A 17,062-nucleotide genomic window follows, 5' to 3' on the forward strand; every position below is an offset into this window, starting at 1 on the left:
GAAAAACATTAAAATTACTCATCAAAAAGAAGAATTTCAAAGCATTTCCCTATGTGTAGGAATGTGCAAATATAGTGCAGTAGCATTTTCAGTGAGAGAACACAGTAAAATTATTGCCCGTCTCTTTTCCCTTTATGATGCCTCTGCGTATGCACCACATCGCGAATACAAATTTTGAGGTAGCGACTCATATTTAAGTAGCCTAAAAACCTCAATATAATTTTTAAGCCCCAAATTTCTACAAAGTTGGAGGACCCACTTAGATCTAGACCTTTTATAGGCAGGACAGAAAAACATAACATGGAGTTCTCTTTCTTCTGAGAAAGTGCACCCAGGACAATCTAGTTTGGTTGCTCACTTCCATTTGTTTGTAAATGCACGGAGCGGGAGCGTCCCATGTCTAAATTGTAAAAACAAGTTCTTTGCCATGAGTGGTTGAATACTGTCCAGGGCCAGTTCCAGCTTGTACTGCTGCTTGACATCCAGAAACCTGGATGTCAGGCAGCATGAATCTGTACTCTGGGACAATAGAGTTTGTGTTCTTTAAAAGCTAGGGATAAGGACCTTTTGGGGATGGAGGGGCAGGCCTCTTCTGGGGTTAGCTACATGTTTGCCATCCCCAGTGAATGGCATGTACTCCTGATATATGACAGCCATGGTAGATTCCCTGCTCCCAGTATGGACATAACATCCCTCAGTTCCTCCCTATAGGTAATTAACTTGGGCGTGCTCCATAAGCGACACCAGAATGGAAGTGGGCGAGAGGCAATTATATCGGCAATAGGTCCGATACCCAAATCCATCCTTAGTGGAGTTAAGGGAGTACTTTTTTGGAGACCCAACAACTGCCTGATAAAGGTGTTCTCTGTAACAGATAGAATATTGGATGGGCAATGTCCCCAAAGTTTAGCTCCATATATTGAAGCTCCCCTTGCTTGGGTTTTATAGATTTCTCTTGGTGGGTCAACCACTTTTTGGGTGCAATTTTTTGTGAACTTTTAAGATGCCCCCTATTGACTGTGTTAATTTTATATTGGCTTGCTTCATCTGGGTCCCCCAGTCCATCTGGTCATTGAGTGTAAGACCCAAATAATCAAAAATGGACACTCTCTCTAGGGGCCTGCCTTCCATTTGGGGGTGCCGGCAATTGATAGTGTTAGCATGAAAGACCATATATTTTGTTTTTTGGGAGATTTATCTCCAAATTCCTCTTCCTACAAAATGAGCGGTACTCTTCCAGTACCCGCTGCATACCCATTGGTGATTTGGACAAGAGCAGCGTATCGTCTGCAAACATTAAAGATGATATTTTGCGGTTCGCTAGCCTTGGTGGATCTATGTCCTTCACTACCAGGAGTGTTTCAATTAAACCATTTAGAAAAAGGGAAAAGAGGGTTGGCGTAGAACGCATCCCTGCCTCACCCCTTTCTCTACAGGGAAGGGAGCTGTCAGTTCTCCTTTCTTACCATATCTTACCTTATAAGTGCCTTTGTGTAAGCACTTCAGCTGCTGGCAAAGGTAGACTGGCGCTCCCATGTCGTAAAGTAAACCCCATAGCTGATCGTGCTGCACCATTTCAAATGCGGACATAAGATCCCCAAAAGTTAGATAAAGACTACCACTCTCCAAGATTACATTTTTCCAATGGATCAATTGCAATCTAAAGATCTGATCGATGGTCGAGGTTTTGGACCTAAATCCTGCTTGTAAGGGAGTTAATACATTCATCTCGTCCATCCATGATTGCAATCGGCCCAAGAGGACACGGGCAAATATTTTTTGAGTAACATCAATGAGGCTTATTGGCCGATAATTTGCAGGGTTATGCGGGGAGCCTTTTTTTAAAATAGGAATAATTTACGCACCAGCCCAGGTCAGAGGAAGTGCCATACCTTGAAAGATGGCATTAAATAAGGTCTGTAAGTAGGGTGCCCACACTACTTGTTCATTTCCAAACAGGTCACCAGGTATTCTATCCAACCTTGGTGCCTTGTTTGGTAACAATTTGCGCAGCGCCAAGGTAACTTCTGCCAATGTGCAGGGTGGTGAACCCGTGTTTAGAGGAATTTGATCAATATCTGTTACCCTATGTACTACAACTTCATCTAGAGGCCTTGAATATAAAACTTTAAAATGGGATCTCCAAGCTTCTTCCCCCAGATTTGGTTCGATAGAAGAGTTGCCTTTGGATTTACCAGTCTTTACTAGGTTCTAAAAGCCTCTCATGTCTCTATTATCTAAAGCTTTCTTGATTGCTTCCCATTTTTCAGTCTCCCATGCTGCTTTGGCTTCAGCTAGGTTTTTTTTTATAGGGTAGCCTGGTTTCTTTGGTACATAGGATGTCTTTATTCTTAATCCTTAGTAACAATGCGCGTTTAGCTTCGCTACACGCTTTGTTATACCAGGGATGTTTAGGTTTAGGGTCAGGATTATTGCTATTTTCGCAATTATAAAAAAGCTCAGATGAATTTGAAAACATAGCCTGGTCATTCCTACCTAACAGCAAAGATTCATAGCCTTGACTATTTTCAGACATACAGAAAGCAGTCTCTAAAAAGGGAATAGTTTGTACAGGGAGGCCATTTTTTCAGTAGATGCTGCAAATGTTCCCCAGCGTACTCTTCTACCTCCTTCTGTTGCAATTAAATTTGGGGCAGATTCTATTGGCAAACCCCGATCATCCTTAAGTTGGGTGTAGGCTATCCCAAACACCAATGGATTGTGGTCACTTTCACATCGGACCGAAAAGTCCATAATTCTATGCCAATTCTCGACGTCTACCAAGATGTAATCAATTTTAGAAGCCTGTCTCAATTTATTAAAAGTAGGGTTGCCTGGACTGTCAGAGGGGAATCGGCCATTACATGCCCTAAGCGAATGGCTGAGTTTGAGCGAATTCATTTGGAGAACAAGGGGGGTCCACCCCCTTATTGGATAAATGTTACATTCAGGAATTGCCCAGACAGAGTCTTCCTCACTTGTAATGGTGGTGCTTATGCCATTAAGGGGTTTAAAATGACAATTAAAATCCCTTCCAATGATTACATGTTCAGACTCAGGTAGAGTGGGGTGGAAGGAGGCCAAGCGGTCTAGAGTCTCGGAGGTTTACCCCTGCCTCACTGGGCAAGAATAGATGTTGATGACAGCCATCTTAAGGGAGTTATAAAAAGAAAGGAGGATACAGAAAATATCCGGGGAATAAGTGTCTATCAACTATATAGTACAACCCAGATGTATGGCGACCCAAATGCAGAGGCCCCCTGAGGGTCTCCCCTCAGGCCCCTTAAGAACCGGAATACAGTATGCAACATATCCTACTCTATACAATGATAAAGTAGAGCATGCTTCTTGAAAGAGACATAGCTCATGTGTATCAATGTACTCTCCCCAATCGGGGAGGTCCATTTTAGAGATAAGACCTGCTATGTTCCAGGATAAGATCTTAGTATTCTGTGGATCTTTTACTGTACCAGTCTGTATGTGCAGGGGGACCCCTCCTGGTGAGGTACTTGGTGGGGAATCCTCACCCGTCCCTGTGTGGTACCATAAAAATCCCCTGGTGTATTAATAGGGGCACCAGAGGTGTTAACTGTCACTATAGCCTCACGAGTTTTCCTGAAAGGGTGAAAAACAGACTCAAATCTTTCACAATTGTGATGCTCAACTGGCTGGTTAAATATAAATTCCATTTGTTTAGCTATAGGATTCAGTTAATTGACCAGGTCTAGGGTACTTTATCTGTTGCTAACTGGGATGTTAAAAGGCAAGGTGATTTCGGGGTCCCGGACCATGTTTAGTAAGTTTCCAGTCTGAGCTCTCATTTCCCACTTTTTATATACTCTTCCCATTCTCTCTAACAAGGGATTGGGAGGATAGAAGTAGCCTAAAGTGAGTGTCTGGATGCCACTGATCCTCCTGGGCAGTCCCCATTTAAGAATATGTTGAACCACCCTGCTATCTCTAAAATGAATCGGAATGCAATCCCCCGGAATTTGTTTCCGCCTATGTCCCAACCAGCTGACCCTACGATCAAATAAAATTTCACTCTGTATTAGGGGTGGGAGAGGTCTATGTTTGGGGAGAGGTGTGGCGCTGCGGCCAGGGCGACTGACGCTGGAATCTGGGGACCACGGTTCGATCCCCGGCTCCGGCGGCAGGTCAGCCCAGCACCATGTGACTCTGGGCAATAGCTCGCTTAATCTTCCCGACGGCCCCCAGCGCCTAGAGACCCTTACGGGTGATTGTGCGCTTTACAAATGTGGACTTTACTTTACTTTTAGCCAAAAGATTGATTTATTTTTCAATTCAGGATAGGACTCCCCACTACCTATTTCCAACTCTGGTACTCCAGCTAATATGACAACATAGGAAGTAGAAGCTGGTGGTAGGTCCAAACGTGGCAGGGAAGTGTTTGTTGTCCTTAAGTTAAGTTGGCGTGTATTCCCATTATCTCCTTTACAATTGCTGGATACGTTTTGTTCTGCTGGCAGACCTAGAGTTGTTGCCGTACCCCTAGAGCCATGGGCAAGATCACCAGCTTGTGTTGCCCGGTGTTGTAGAGAGACTGGGGCTACGACTTTTTGGGTTAGAGGAATAGGCCCAATTAAAGCGTTTGTTTGTGCTAGTGGGTTTTGCCCTTGGGGTACAGACAGAACAGTAGAGGCAGGTGGGATCACTTGTTTTCATTGGAAAACAGAGGCCTGGTCCAGAGATTTAGTAGTTTCGATAGTATTTAAAAATGATGTCTATTTTACTCCCCCAAGAATCTACCAGCGAGGTCAGCTTCTCAATATGTCTCGTTTCAACTTCTAGCTCAGATTTTATAAGGTTTTCAAAATTGGGTTTTGAGATCTTTAAACAAATTTGACACTCATATCTGTGGCTCCGTTAGTTCTGTATTACTTTCACCAGCTACATGACCCTCTGTCAGTTGCTTTGGTGCTACCATGGCTACGTGATTCACTTGTTTCCCCCCTTATGAGCTTTTTGTTTCTGCTGTCCACCTTTCAAATTTGCCCCCCCAATGTCAGTTTTACTTGAGTTTTCAAGAATTACATTTTACAAGTGTGTGCTCGCCAGTAAGTTTCCCAGTTGGACCTGGCCCTTTTTGCAGGTTTGTCCCCTGACATTTTGCCTTTTGTCTTCTATTTGTGTGACCCTCTTTTTGTTGGCTTTAGGACTCTGGGCACTTTACCACTGCTGCTCTCTGTGTAAATTGTAGTAGTTCTGATTGGTCATCCATGATAGGTATATTTGATGTATGGGTAAGTCCCTAGTAAAGTGCACTATATATGCCCATGGCCTGTAAATGCTACTAGTGGGCTTGCAGCACTGGCTGTGCCACCCACATGAGTAGCCTTGTAAGCTTGTCTCAGTCCTGCCATTGCAGTGTCTGATGATGCAGTTTTAGCTGCCATGTCACCCTGGCAAGTGCACCAACTTGCCAGGCCCCAACCTTCCCTTTTTATGTAAAGCACCCCGAAGGTAGGCCCAAGGTACCCCCCATGGGCAGGGCGCAGTGTATGTGAAAGGTATGACATGTATCAGTGTGAATTACATATCGTGATAGCAAAATACTGCCAATTTCAATTTTCACTATAGCAAGGACTAGCTCTCACACATGCTGTAACATTTTACAAGTGTAACTTTCAATTGGGAACAGCTAGAGATTTGGAGTTTGGGCTCCCTGAGCTCAGATTCTAAAAACCACATCTTTTAGTGAAGGTGGTTATTTTTGTGTGTTGGAAACAGGGACTTTTAGAGAGTCGCATTTTTTGTAACCATTATTTGCCTCTGTCTGCCTGTGGCACCAAAATCTGGTTTAGACTGACAGGGGCCTGTTTGTGCATTCACTCTAGACAGTCACACAAAGGGAGTTGAGTTGTGCATTGCATATACTGATGGCCCATCAGCTAGAGTGGTGGGAGGGCCTGCACCTGAATAAGTCCGTACCTAATCTCTCACAATTTTGCCTCCACCCCCATGGAGTGTCTCTGGAGCCAAGACCAGGCAGGAAAATAATGTGTACACTACAAAGACAATCTTTTGAAGAATGCCTACTTCAAAGGCCAAAAGGGGTATAAGTATCGGACCTAAAACCCCTGAATTTTCAAACACTTCTAGATCAAGAGGAACCTCTGCCAAGAAGAAGAGCTGAAGAGTTGTGAGGAGGAGGCCTACCCCTTTGCTGTGTGTTGCTTTGCTGGGTTGGCATGTATTTGTTCTTCTGCTTCGGAGAGTAAATGGACTGGACTTTGATGTGTATCCTGCTTGGGAAGTTTCTCCAAGGGCTTGTGTGCGCTTGCCTCCTGATGTGCCCCTCCTATGTGCCCCAAAGACATTTGCGATCAACAGCTCAATGCCTCTCAGTTATTCCTCATTTTCGCCTTGCTCAAACAGGTGGTAGCTCCCTTTCTTTTAAGGCGGCCAAAGCTTGGAACGCCCTCTCTTATGAACTGTGAAACACCAAAGACCTCAGGCTGTTTAAAAAGCAGTTAAAAACCTTGCTTTTTAAGTAATATACAGCCCCTTTCATGCCCCTCTTTTTGTCTCCTCTAGCTGGCTTGCGCGCCGGGACACTCCCGAGTATACATGTGCGATATAAGAGCTGCATAACATAACATCTACTCATGCAGATTAACCCTCACATATAATATTAAGCACCCTGCCTTAGGGCTGTCATACCTGCTGTGGGGATGACTTACAAATATCATATGCAGTGGTAGGGAACATGGTGCAGAGGGATGGGTGACATGCTGTGTTTTCAATTTTGTCTGCGCTTTCACAGGCAGCCTGCAATGGCAGTCATGTATGTGCTTGGGGAGGGGTCCTTTAGGGTGGCACAATTCGTGCTGCAGTCCTTAGGGACCCTCTTTAGCACCTCAGGCACTCAGTACCTAGGCACCATTTACAAAGGACACACAGCTGGTGCTAAAGGTTTTGCCAAATGGGGGAACAATTGTACAGGTTTGGGAAACAGCTCAGGCACTGGGGAGCTAGTCAGCAGGTACCAGTGCTCTTTCAGGCAAAATCAAATCATGTACGAGGCAAAAAGTGGGGGTGACCATGACAAAAAGGGCACTTTTCTACACCATCCTGCTGAAGACCCTAACTGTAACTGCAATAACTAGGGCCCTGATGAGAATTTGTACCTGAGTGGGTTTCCCCAAGGAAGTGGTGTCAGACAGAGGCAATAATTTAATGTACAGGTTTTCCACACCTTCCGCTCTCCAGGCCAATGAGCTTGTTGAAAGGTCTAACAAGACACTCAGGGGCATGATTATGGGCCTACCGGAACGCACGACATGGAACTAAGACGTCCTCCTGTCCTTCTTACTCTTTGTGTATGGGGAGGTACTGCAGAAAGGAGTGGGGTTCAGCACTTTTGAACTCATCTATGGTCACCTGTGAGGGGATTTCTCAGTTTGGTGAAGGGAGGATGAGTGCAAGCTCCTAAGGAGGCCCCTTAGTATCGGGTTAGCTACATGCTAGCCCTCAGCAACCAAATGCAGAAGTTCTGTAAGAAGACGTCCGAGAACTTAGAAACCAGCCAGGAGGTAATGAAGTAATGGTATGACCGGAAGGCCACTGATTGAATATCAGCCTGGCCAGATGGTGTGGGTTATAAAGCCAAATGAACCTAGTGCCCTCCAAGATTGTTGAATATGGCCCTAAGAGGTGATTGAGAGGAAGGGGGAGGCCACCTACCTGATAATTTATAATTGCTTATCTCCGGTTCTAGTGATTGGATTTTTGTCATTATGGTCTTAAATTATTTATTATAGTATTTGTCTAGAATGGTGTGAGAGTTTTCATGTGCTGTGTGTCGCTTTATTTCTGTTTGAAGTGCTGCATAAATACTTTACACATTGCCTCCAAGTTGAGAAAGACTGCAAGCTACCAGAGTGTGAAGCGCAGGTTAATTTGGTGTTTGCTTGTGATTTCACCTGGACAAGGATTGTGGTTGGTGCTTGAATAGGGTTTCAAACCACTCAACCAATAACCCAATTTCTCACAGAAAAAATATTGGCAGCTATTAGATTTCTTACATAAAGTCCAGAGAAATAGATGAGGCTGTCCAAATCGATCAGCTATAGCTCAATTTCAATAATTTTCTTCATGTAGATAAAATAATTTGAGTCACGTGGTAGAATTGATTTGAAGTAGCTTAAATTATACAAATAATTCAAAGAAGTATCCTCTTCTAAAAAATATGTATTTCCTTATTTGGAAGATTTAATGTGCTAAACAAAAAAGAAAAATCATATTAAATACAAATCGCATTTGTTTTGATTACAACCTTAACTAACACAAACATTTGGAACCTAATTGCACATAAACTGTGAGCTCCCCACCCCTTCTTGCAGTAATTGAAGAATAATCTCTACTGCTCCAGAGAGATCCTGAATAATCACTCAGCTGAAATCTCAAAGTTCTCCAAAGACTCTCACCCACAAAAAAGAAAGTATTACCCAGATAAGTCATTCAAAGTAAATCTTTTACTTAAACATTTGAAAAAACAGAAGGGGGACGTAACAAGAAATATATTATCCACAACAATGTATGTTAATTTAAAACTTCTGCATTAAGAAGTGCAGGATACAACCATGTATTGTTGAGTGCAAAATAAGCTTTAAAACACTTACCTTTTTTGCCAGAGACTTAAGCTTTTCAAGTATTGATTGTTTATTAGAATATATAATCTCCTCTTCATTGTCTTCACCTTCCATTATAGCACAGCTATCTGCAGCAGGTAACTCGCATTCTTTTGTGTTGGCAGTCATTACTAATTTAGAATATTTGTATTCCAATCTAAAGGTAGGAAAACACAAGTGTTAATGTCTAGTAATTAATCAGAATATATGTATGCATGTATGTTGCTGTTTTAAGTGCTATGTGTACAATATGCACTATCTAGAATGGTTTTCTTGTGTGAGAAAATACATTAATTCTAGCAGGATCTAGTTCTGCGAGCGTATACACTGTAGCTTTCATTATAGCGTTCTTAGGATTGTACAGTACCTTTCAAGCTATTTCTGATTCAGATACTTTGACATTCACCTTGTTTCTATCAAGGCCCCATCACCTTCCTAGCTGCACCCGCCTGAAGAGTGCACGGCGCCCTGATGGGAGAGAGCGTCGCAGCAGCCCTGCATTTCGCCGAGCACCGCCACACAGCGAGTAGGTACGAGTCCACAAACGGCGAGCATCCAGCTTGTGGGGAGACGATCATATACCTCTCCCTGACTCCATTACCATCACGCAGCCTGGCTGGCGAGGGGTCTCCAGAAGGGCCGTTTGCACGACTAAGGAGAACTCAGAACTTGCACACCATATGTGAGTAGAAATCCTTACAGGACCACAAGTACCATCACGCACAGCGCCCATCCAGGGGTGTGCTATGAACATAAAGAAAGGTACTTCCTGCTACTACCCTGCATAATCACTTCGTCTTCCTCTGAAGAAGAAGGCTACCGCCTTCGAAACGCGTCAGGACACTTGACGAAGCAGGATAATTATTTAAACTTGTTCCTGGTTTTCCAGCCATCTGGCTACCTGCCGCGCAATAAAGCCTCATCTGCAAACCCCGTGAGTGTGGTTGGTGTTTCACACCCGAGCTGTCATATATATATATATATATATATATATATATATCTCCGCATTTCGAAAGGTTTTTTAAAATTCCATTTCCTCATCCCTGTAACCTTAATTTTTTTCAATGCATATATATATATATAATTCACTGAAAAAAACATAGGTTATAGACCATATATAGTTAGGAATTAGCATTTAAAAAACCTTATTTTACTCACACAAAACCATTGAAATTCCATATATAGTTAGTTGCACTAACTATATATCGCGCACCCGCAATCCACTGCTGATCATGTCACATATTACATCATTCATGACATGGTCAGTGACATCACTGATGACATCACTGATGACATCTCAAATGACATCACTGATGACATCACTGATGACAACATCCAGTGACTGTATTTTTCTGTAAAGTTAAAATATGTCTTGAGTGGATGTATAAGTGTCTGGATGAAGGATTTAGTAGGTGCATGACTGACTGTATGAGTGAGTGATTAAATGTGTCTCACTGAATGCATGGGTTAGTGACTAAACTGTCTTAATTTGTGCATCATTATGTCTGTTGTTCTGTAAACTGCTGCATGTGTTGATCATTAGCTATACGAGAGGCTATATGTGTTATTAATTGGTTGCCCAAGTATTTCTATGGGAGATTGAGTTTGTGTGGGGGTGGCTGGAAGGTGTGAGACTCTATGCATAGATGTGTGAGCAGTTTATTCACTAGGTGTATGAGTTCAAGAGTGCATGTGGAAACAGCTACATGGGCAGTTGACTGTGTGCATAAGTGTATTGATGAGTGAATGGATATCTCAATGCTACATGTCATAGTAAGTACATATGTAAAACACAGTACATGTGAGAGTTGGCATATATAAATAACTGTGCATGAGAGCCACTGAATGAGTGAGTGGTTGTATCGATCATTGTGAACTTGTATCAGGGATTGTATAAGAGAGTAAATATGTGTTAGTATATGTTTCAATAAGTAAGGTGTGTTTAACTGTATAGTTGAAGAAATGGAGGTGAGATTGTTTCTTTGCATGACTGACTGGGTGTGTGAGTAACTCCATGGATGAGTGGCAGTGTGTGAGTGTCTGTATACACTGAGTGTATCTAAGGTTATATTAGAGTCTGAAGAGGTTTATCGTATTAGCACAAGAATGATGTCAAATGAGATGTCATCAGTGATGTCATCAGTGATGTCATTTGAGATGTCATCAGTGATGTCATCAGTGATGTCACTGACCATGTCATGAATGATGTAATATGTGACATGATCAGCAGTGGATTGCGGGTGCGCGATATATAGTTAGTGCAACTAACTATATATGGAATTTCAATGGTTTTGTGTGAGTAAAATAAGGTTTTTTAAATGCTAATTCCTAACTATATATGGTCTATAACCTATGGTTTTTTCAGTGAATTTTCAAGGTTTTGTAAATGCTAATTCCTAACTATATATGGTCTATAACCTATGGTTTTTTCAGTGAATTTTCAAGGTTTTGTAAATGCTAATTCCTAACTATATATGGTCCATAACCTATGGTTTTTTCTGTGAATTTCATTGGTTTTTTAACAGCTAATATCTGTAGCTGTAAAATGTATTCTTCTTTAAATCCAAAAATATATTTTATATGTTTATGAATAAAATTTTTTTAAAATATTTTTTTTTCTTCGTTCCCGCTTCGCAAATCGGGAAGCTTCCCGTTAGCTGACCTTGATGCCGCGAAATAGACCGCGAGCCGGTAAACGTTTCTTTACCGCAAGTGCCGCGTTACAAAACAACATCGTGACGCCTCCCGTCCGCATGACGTTTCACGTTGTCGCGTGATACGTCATATGACGTACTACGTTAGCGAACTGGTACGCGAAGCGAGTCGCAAAGCGCAGGTTTCTGGAAGCAAACCGGGAGGCCCTGCAAAGCGCTTAACGTAAACACAGCAAGTCATGTGACTTGGTAATAACACTTTTCATTGGTTCATTTCACTTTTGGTTTCCTAATGATGTAAGACTAGGTCATATAATCTAAAATGAACACTTTTGATTGGTTGAGAACTCTTGTTTTTCCCAAATGATGAAAATCCCTCCTTCTTTCCTCACTCTGACTTTCATCATTGTGAGAGAAAGACCCTTTGTGATCACTGAGCAATGGCTTCTTTAGTAGCTTCAGCTGGTGCTTCCCCACCACCTCCACCACATCCAAGGAAGAGTGGACCACCTGCTCAAGTTATAATTCAACAAGAAGAAGAAGAAGAGGAACAGGAGGACGAGCACGAAGAGAGGCAGTTTTTGCCTGAGCAGCCCAGGACGTCTCACCGGAAAGAAAACTTCATTTGGGAATTTTTTAAAATTCCCAAAGGTCAGAAAAAAGTAAATGCAAGATACGTAACTTGCCTTATATGTCAAGATAGACTGTCCAGAGGGACCGACAAAAAATACAGTTTCGGAAACTACACAATGCATCGCCATATGACTAGGTGGCATCCTAACAACTACAGTGCTGCACAGTTTCGGAACGACCTAGATAATCTCCCTATTATGGCCAGAAGATCTGTTGTACCGGAAGTAACGGGACCAGAGGGCAGGGAGATGGTGCCAAATATACAAATGAGATTTGGTGAAGTAAAACACACCTGCGTATTTTGCGATGGATTCATTTCCTACGGAGAAAGAAGCATCACTCTGATCAACAGAGCTATTGACTATCATATGCAAGTTTGTCCGAAACGCCCAAAATAATAAATACTTCTTTTTTTTGTTTTGTTGCTCCTGTTGAGCCCTTTACAATGAATCGTTTTCATTGCCCCCTCCAAGAAAAACCCAAAAAAATATAAAACTGTTCCGAAAAACTCAAAAACAGTAAAAAAATGTTCAGAAAAATAAAAAAAAAGTTCTTTTCAGAACTACCTCCCCGTTATTAAAAAATTGGTACAATATTTGGAACTGTGCCAACCTCTATTTCTCTTAGTTCGCTTCCTAGTTCGCTCGCCGGTACGCGAACTGGAAGCGAACCAAAAACAGTAAGTATAAGGGAGGGAAACACACACTTATGTTAAAATAAAGACAGCTATAGGGGAGTAAACTAGAGATACTATTACCCGTAATCCACTGCTGATGATGTCACATATTACATCATTCATGACATGCTCAGTGACATCATCAGCAGAGGATTGCGGGTTTTTTGACAACATGCCTTATCCACGGTTTAATAACGCTGCCTTTTGCTTTATATAAGTTTTCAAATTGTATGAAATATATACCAATAGGTCGTTATGAACCTTTAGGTAGTGCTTTTCTTCATGAGGTCTGGTCGCTTCCATACACATACAGATGTTTCAAAGATGATCAAGAAGTTTATCTGAATGGAGAGGAATGCACTGAGACGCCAGATCATTCACTAATGTGTAGGCACATACAGTTACACGGTTCATGCAACAAACACCGACCAAATATGGCTTGCGTGTTGCAAGGCACGCCAGTTCCTGCTATCATCCCCACGTTCAAGTTGTTGGAAAATGGTAGTTATTTGATGCTCAATAATGAAGATTGTTCTGAGTTAATTAAAAGTATTCCTTTTATCGTAACAGTAAGTGAACGGGTTATTTGCTGCAGAAATGTTCTATTTCCTCCCACACATGAACATAGGGAGTTTTCAATCTGGCCACAAATACCAACCTTGGGACACGTTTCAACGGCATGGCAAGAATAAGAGCTCTTTTGTCTCAGAGAGAGGTGGCCTTGAGTTCGGCCCGTGAAACTTTCGTACTTCACATAGCGAACACCCGTACAGAGGTGCACACCCTTTTCAATTAAGATTTGCCTTTCAATTTCAGCAACATGTTTCCGACTATCTTTAACGCATCCTCCACAAAGTCCCTGGCGCACTTTTTTAAAGTTGTTACCAGTGGTCTCGTGACTTCATTTGAGAAAATCTTTGGAGTCATCCCTGCTTCCTTTCATTGTATTTTCTGCACTCTGGTTCGTGGATTGGCATTTTTACTTGCATTACCAGCGGACGCTCTTGTGCTTTTTTACATTTTTAAATATGGATGTCCCTCCTATGCAACCTCCGACCCTGCAGCTGCTGACACTGTTCCGCAATCGCATGCTAGAATATTATGGCACAATGCCGTTGGCGATATTAAGCACGGCATATGGATTATCTTTTCGGTTCTCCTACTTCACCTGTGTCCAGCCTGTATTTCACTGCCTGACCTGTGATTTCGATTGGGCCATTGATTTGTGTCTCTGCGGACCGGTTTCTCCTGACGTCGACTTTAATCAGCTGATGACTCCTATCATTACTCACGAGTTGGTTTGTCCTGGCGAAAGGATTATGGCTGTGGCATTGATGCATGGACTACTTGGTCCCTGGAATTTACTGGCGGCAGCACAGTCTTTCTTGGAACAGAGCTTTCTTGAAAACCCACCGAGCTGTCCTCTGATGGTGATAGAGGATCCGGTGCTGGGAGAGCACGTATGTTCTTTTCCGCTTTTAAATTGGATGGCTGAACTGTTTTCGGATGAAGACGGTGACTTCCTATTGGAGGCTGTTGCAGCTTATTTTGCATACACAGTTATGTCATAGACCTTTTTCATGTTTGATATGCTGAGTACTAGCATTTCATTGACAATTCATTGACTTATTTGTCAAGTTTTTATTATTTACCTTGCCTATTGGCTTAAGACTCGATAAAGTACTTGGCTGTTTTATTTTTCTTTAGCATTAAATTTTCCTAGTTTTTAATGCTTTACCTTGCGGACCGTCCACATATAAACTTGCAATCTGCTCTCATGAGATGGCACTTCTATTATCTTATTCAGTTCGTTTCCGGATCATGAGGAGGTGTCATCTAGGTCCTGGATATCTTTACACCGTGTTAAGTTAGCATGGGCTCATTACCGGTTTAAACGCCATTTTTCCTTTTTTGCAACTTCTGCACACGACACTTAGTTGTTGCTTTAGCTTTCCACCTAGTAGTTCATCGTGGTTTACATGAGAATAATATGTTATTGGTCTACTATCTGCTTTACTTGTTAAACTATATCTGTACAGCGAGTGCTAAAGTTTCAAGAACAACACGATACAGAATTGTTATGAGGTCTGATCTCCACGACTTCATACTCATAACATAAGTGCAACTTCTGCCAATTCTGGGCATGAGGCGGGTTTTATATTGCTTTGCCGAACACACATACACAACAGTTGATGCGGTTCACATGAAGAGAGAGCTGGTGTATGCTGATGTGATTCCTTCAAATCTAAGACACTAAAGTATGGGCACGCCCTAAACCAACACAAAGAGACCTTCTTAGCAAACAATATAATATGTGTATTAGGGAGGGTGAGATATAAGCAGCCGCGGGCCGTGGAGGGAGTTACGATGGGGCAGGGAGGCGGGGAGGGGGAGAAGCAGGGTGGAGCCCTCTCTACCTTGCCCCTCCCCCTCCCCGCCTCCCTGCCCCACCGTAACTCCCTCCACGGCCCGCGGCTGCTTATAAGTGTTGCTAACTCTTATTCATTTACAGCATGTTAACATACTGTCACCATTCGCTTTTTATGTACTAGTAACTATGCTGGTAATTTTGCTACTGATAATATGTGTACTTGTATTCTCCACCCTGCTTCTCCCCCTCCCCGCCTCCCTGCCTCACCGTAACTCCCTCCACGGCCCGCGGCTGCTTATAAGTGTTGCTAACTCTTATTCATTTACAGCATGTTAACATACTATCACCATTCACTTTTTATGTACTAGTAACTATGCTGGTAATTTTGCTACTGATAATATGTGTACTTTTATTATCTAAGGTACTACGCCTGAGAAGACGGCATTAGTAAATAAACATTTCAAATACACATCTGTTCTTCTTAACTCCATGTTCTGGTTTCTAAGAAATCTATAACGACCGACTGTTCATGAGTTCCACGTATCCTGAGGTACTATAAGTTCATATTCTGGATTGTCTAAACATTGAGAGTTTGTTATATCCAATGTGACACTGTACCTAGCTTGCTAAGGAGTTTTTGATTACTAACGTGAGTTTTGGGACACCCTAATTCGCCGAGGTTCCAATCCTCTGTCCACAGTTCTGTGTGAGAACAGAAACCCTGCGACAGGGGCACCCCCGACCCTTGCTGGAGCTTCATCACACTTGCGATACAACTCCAGCAATGCATTCGCCGAGGTTCCAATCCTCTGTCCACAGTTCTGTGTGAGAACAGAAACCCTGCGACAGGGGCACCCCAGACCCTTGCTGGAGCTTCATCACACTTGCGATACAACTCCAGCAATGCGCCACCTTTACGGCACAGATACATCACGCATCTGTGCTGTTTTTGCCCCATGATGCGCCGCATTGTAAATGCAGCACACCATAGGTGACGGAACAGCGGCACAGAATGACTAACACATCCCTGGTGATGCGCCAGTCATCATAAATGTATCCCTATGCTTCTTATCTTGTTAGAGATGAACCGCCATATATATCATCAAAGTTTTTTGCATTTCCTAAATAGCGAACTTTAAGGAATAAATAGCGATTCTTTACCATTCCTAGTTTGCGATGAGCTATTTGCTAATTAGCCGAATGTAGCCCAATGAAGCCCAATGTAGCCCAATGTAGCCCAAAGATGGCCGCCAGACACACAAAAAAACAAATGTAGCCCAAATATCAGCCAGATGTAGCCCAACTATAGCCCAGTGACAGAATGACCAATCAGCTTCGCAAACCTCCGTTACGCGAAGCGGAGCGCTGTTACAGATATATATCTTTTTTTGAACGTTAATTTCTCAAAATCCACTGGAGCACATATATTGAGACCTAGCAAAGGCACATCGGGCTACCAGTCCCTAATATTTTGCCAAGTTTAGTGCAAATCCATTCAGCCGTTCAATTATTATTATTATTATTTTTTTTTGCCCCGCGGGGCCCTTTTAAAACCTCCACATCAAACCTAGGGGGTCAGCGAGGATCTACTATGCCCCCTTATAGTTATTTCCCCCTTTGTTTTGACCTCCTCTTGTCTCTCGATCCTACCGAGAGACAAGATGGCGGCCGCTACGGACTGTTTGGAATGTTGACAGACGCCGGAGAACCAATCAGCTTCGCTTCACAAAGCTCCGTTGCGCGAAAAGTCCGCGAACCAGAGCGCTGCCCGGTCCGCTGTTACAGATATATATCTTTTTTTAAACGTTAATTTCTCAAAATCCACTGGAGCACATATATTGAGACCTACAAAAGGCACATCGGGCTACCAGTCCCTACAATTTTGCCAAGTTTCGTGCAAATCCATTCAGCCGTTCGGGCTAAAAGTGAGGCCAACCGCCCTATGGAAAACTCAATGTTAAAAACACGTTTTGGGACCCCCCTTTTTTCTCGGCCCCCACTGGACGAACCCCCCCCAAATTTTCAAGGGCTGCTCAGAAACAAAATGTGCCATTTTCCTGAAAATTTCAGCCAA

At 42.7% G+C, this 17,062-nt stretch overlaps 1 protein-coding gene across 1 annotated transcript in view; it reads right to left on the bottom strand.

Annotated features, from left to right (window-relative positions):
- The window catches only part of ELAPOR2 (endosome-lysosome associated apoptosis and autophagy regulator family member 2), a 550,871-nt gene that overhangs the window by 19,487 nt on the left and 514,322 nt on the right, over positions 1-17,062 (bottom strand). The window contains exon 21 of the mRNA XM_078674189.1: positions 8,646-8,811. Coding sequence (XP_078530315.1) covers positions 8,646-8,811 — 166 coding nt within the window. The remainder of the gene's footprint in view (positions 1-8,645; positions 8,812-17,062) is intronic.

The sequence above is a fragment of the Lissotriton helveticus genome, chromosome 1_1 (assembly GCF_964261635.1).
Source record: "Lissotriton helveticus chromosome 1_1, aLisHel1.1, whole genome shotgun sequence".
NCBI lineage: Eukaryota > Metazoa > Chordata > Amphibia > Caudata > Salamandridae > Lissotriton > Lissotriton helveticus.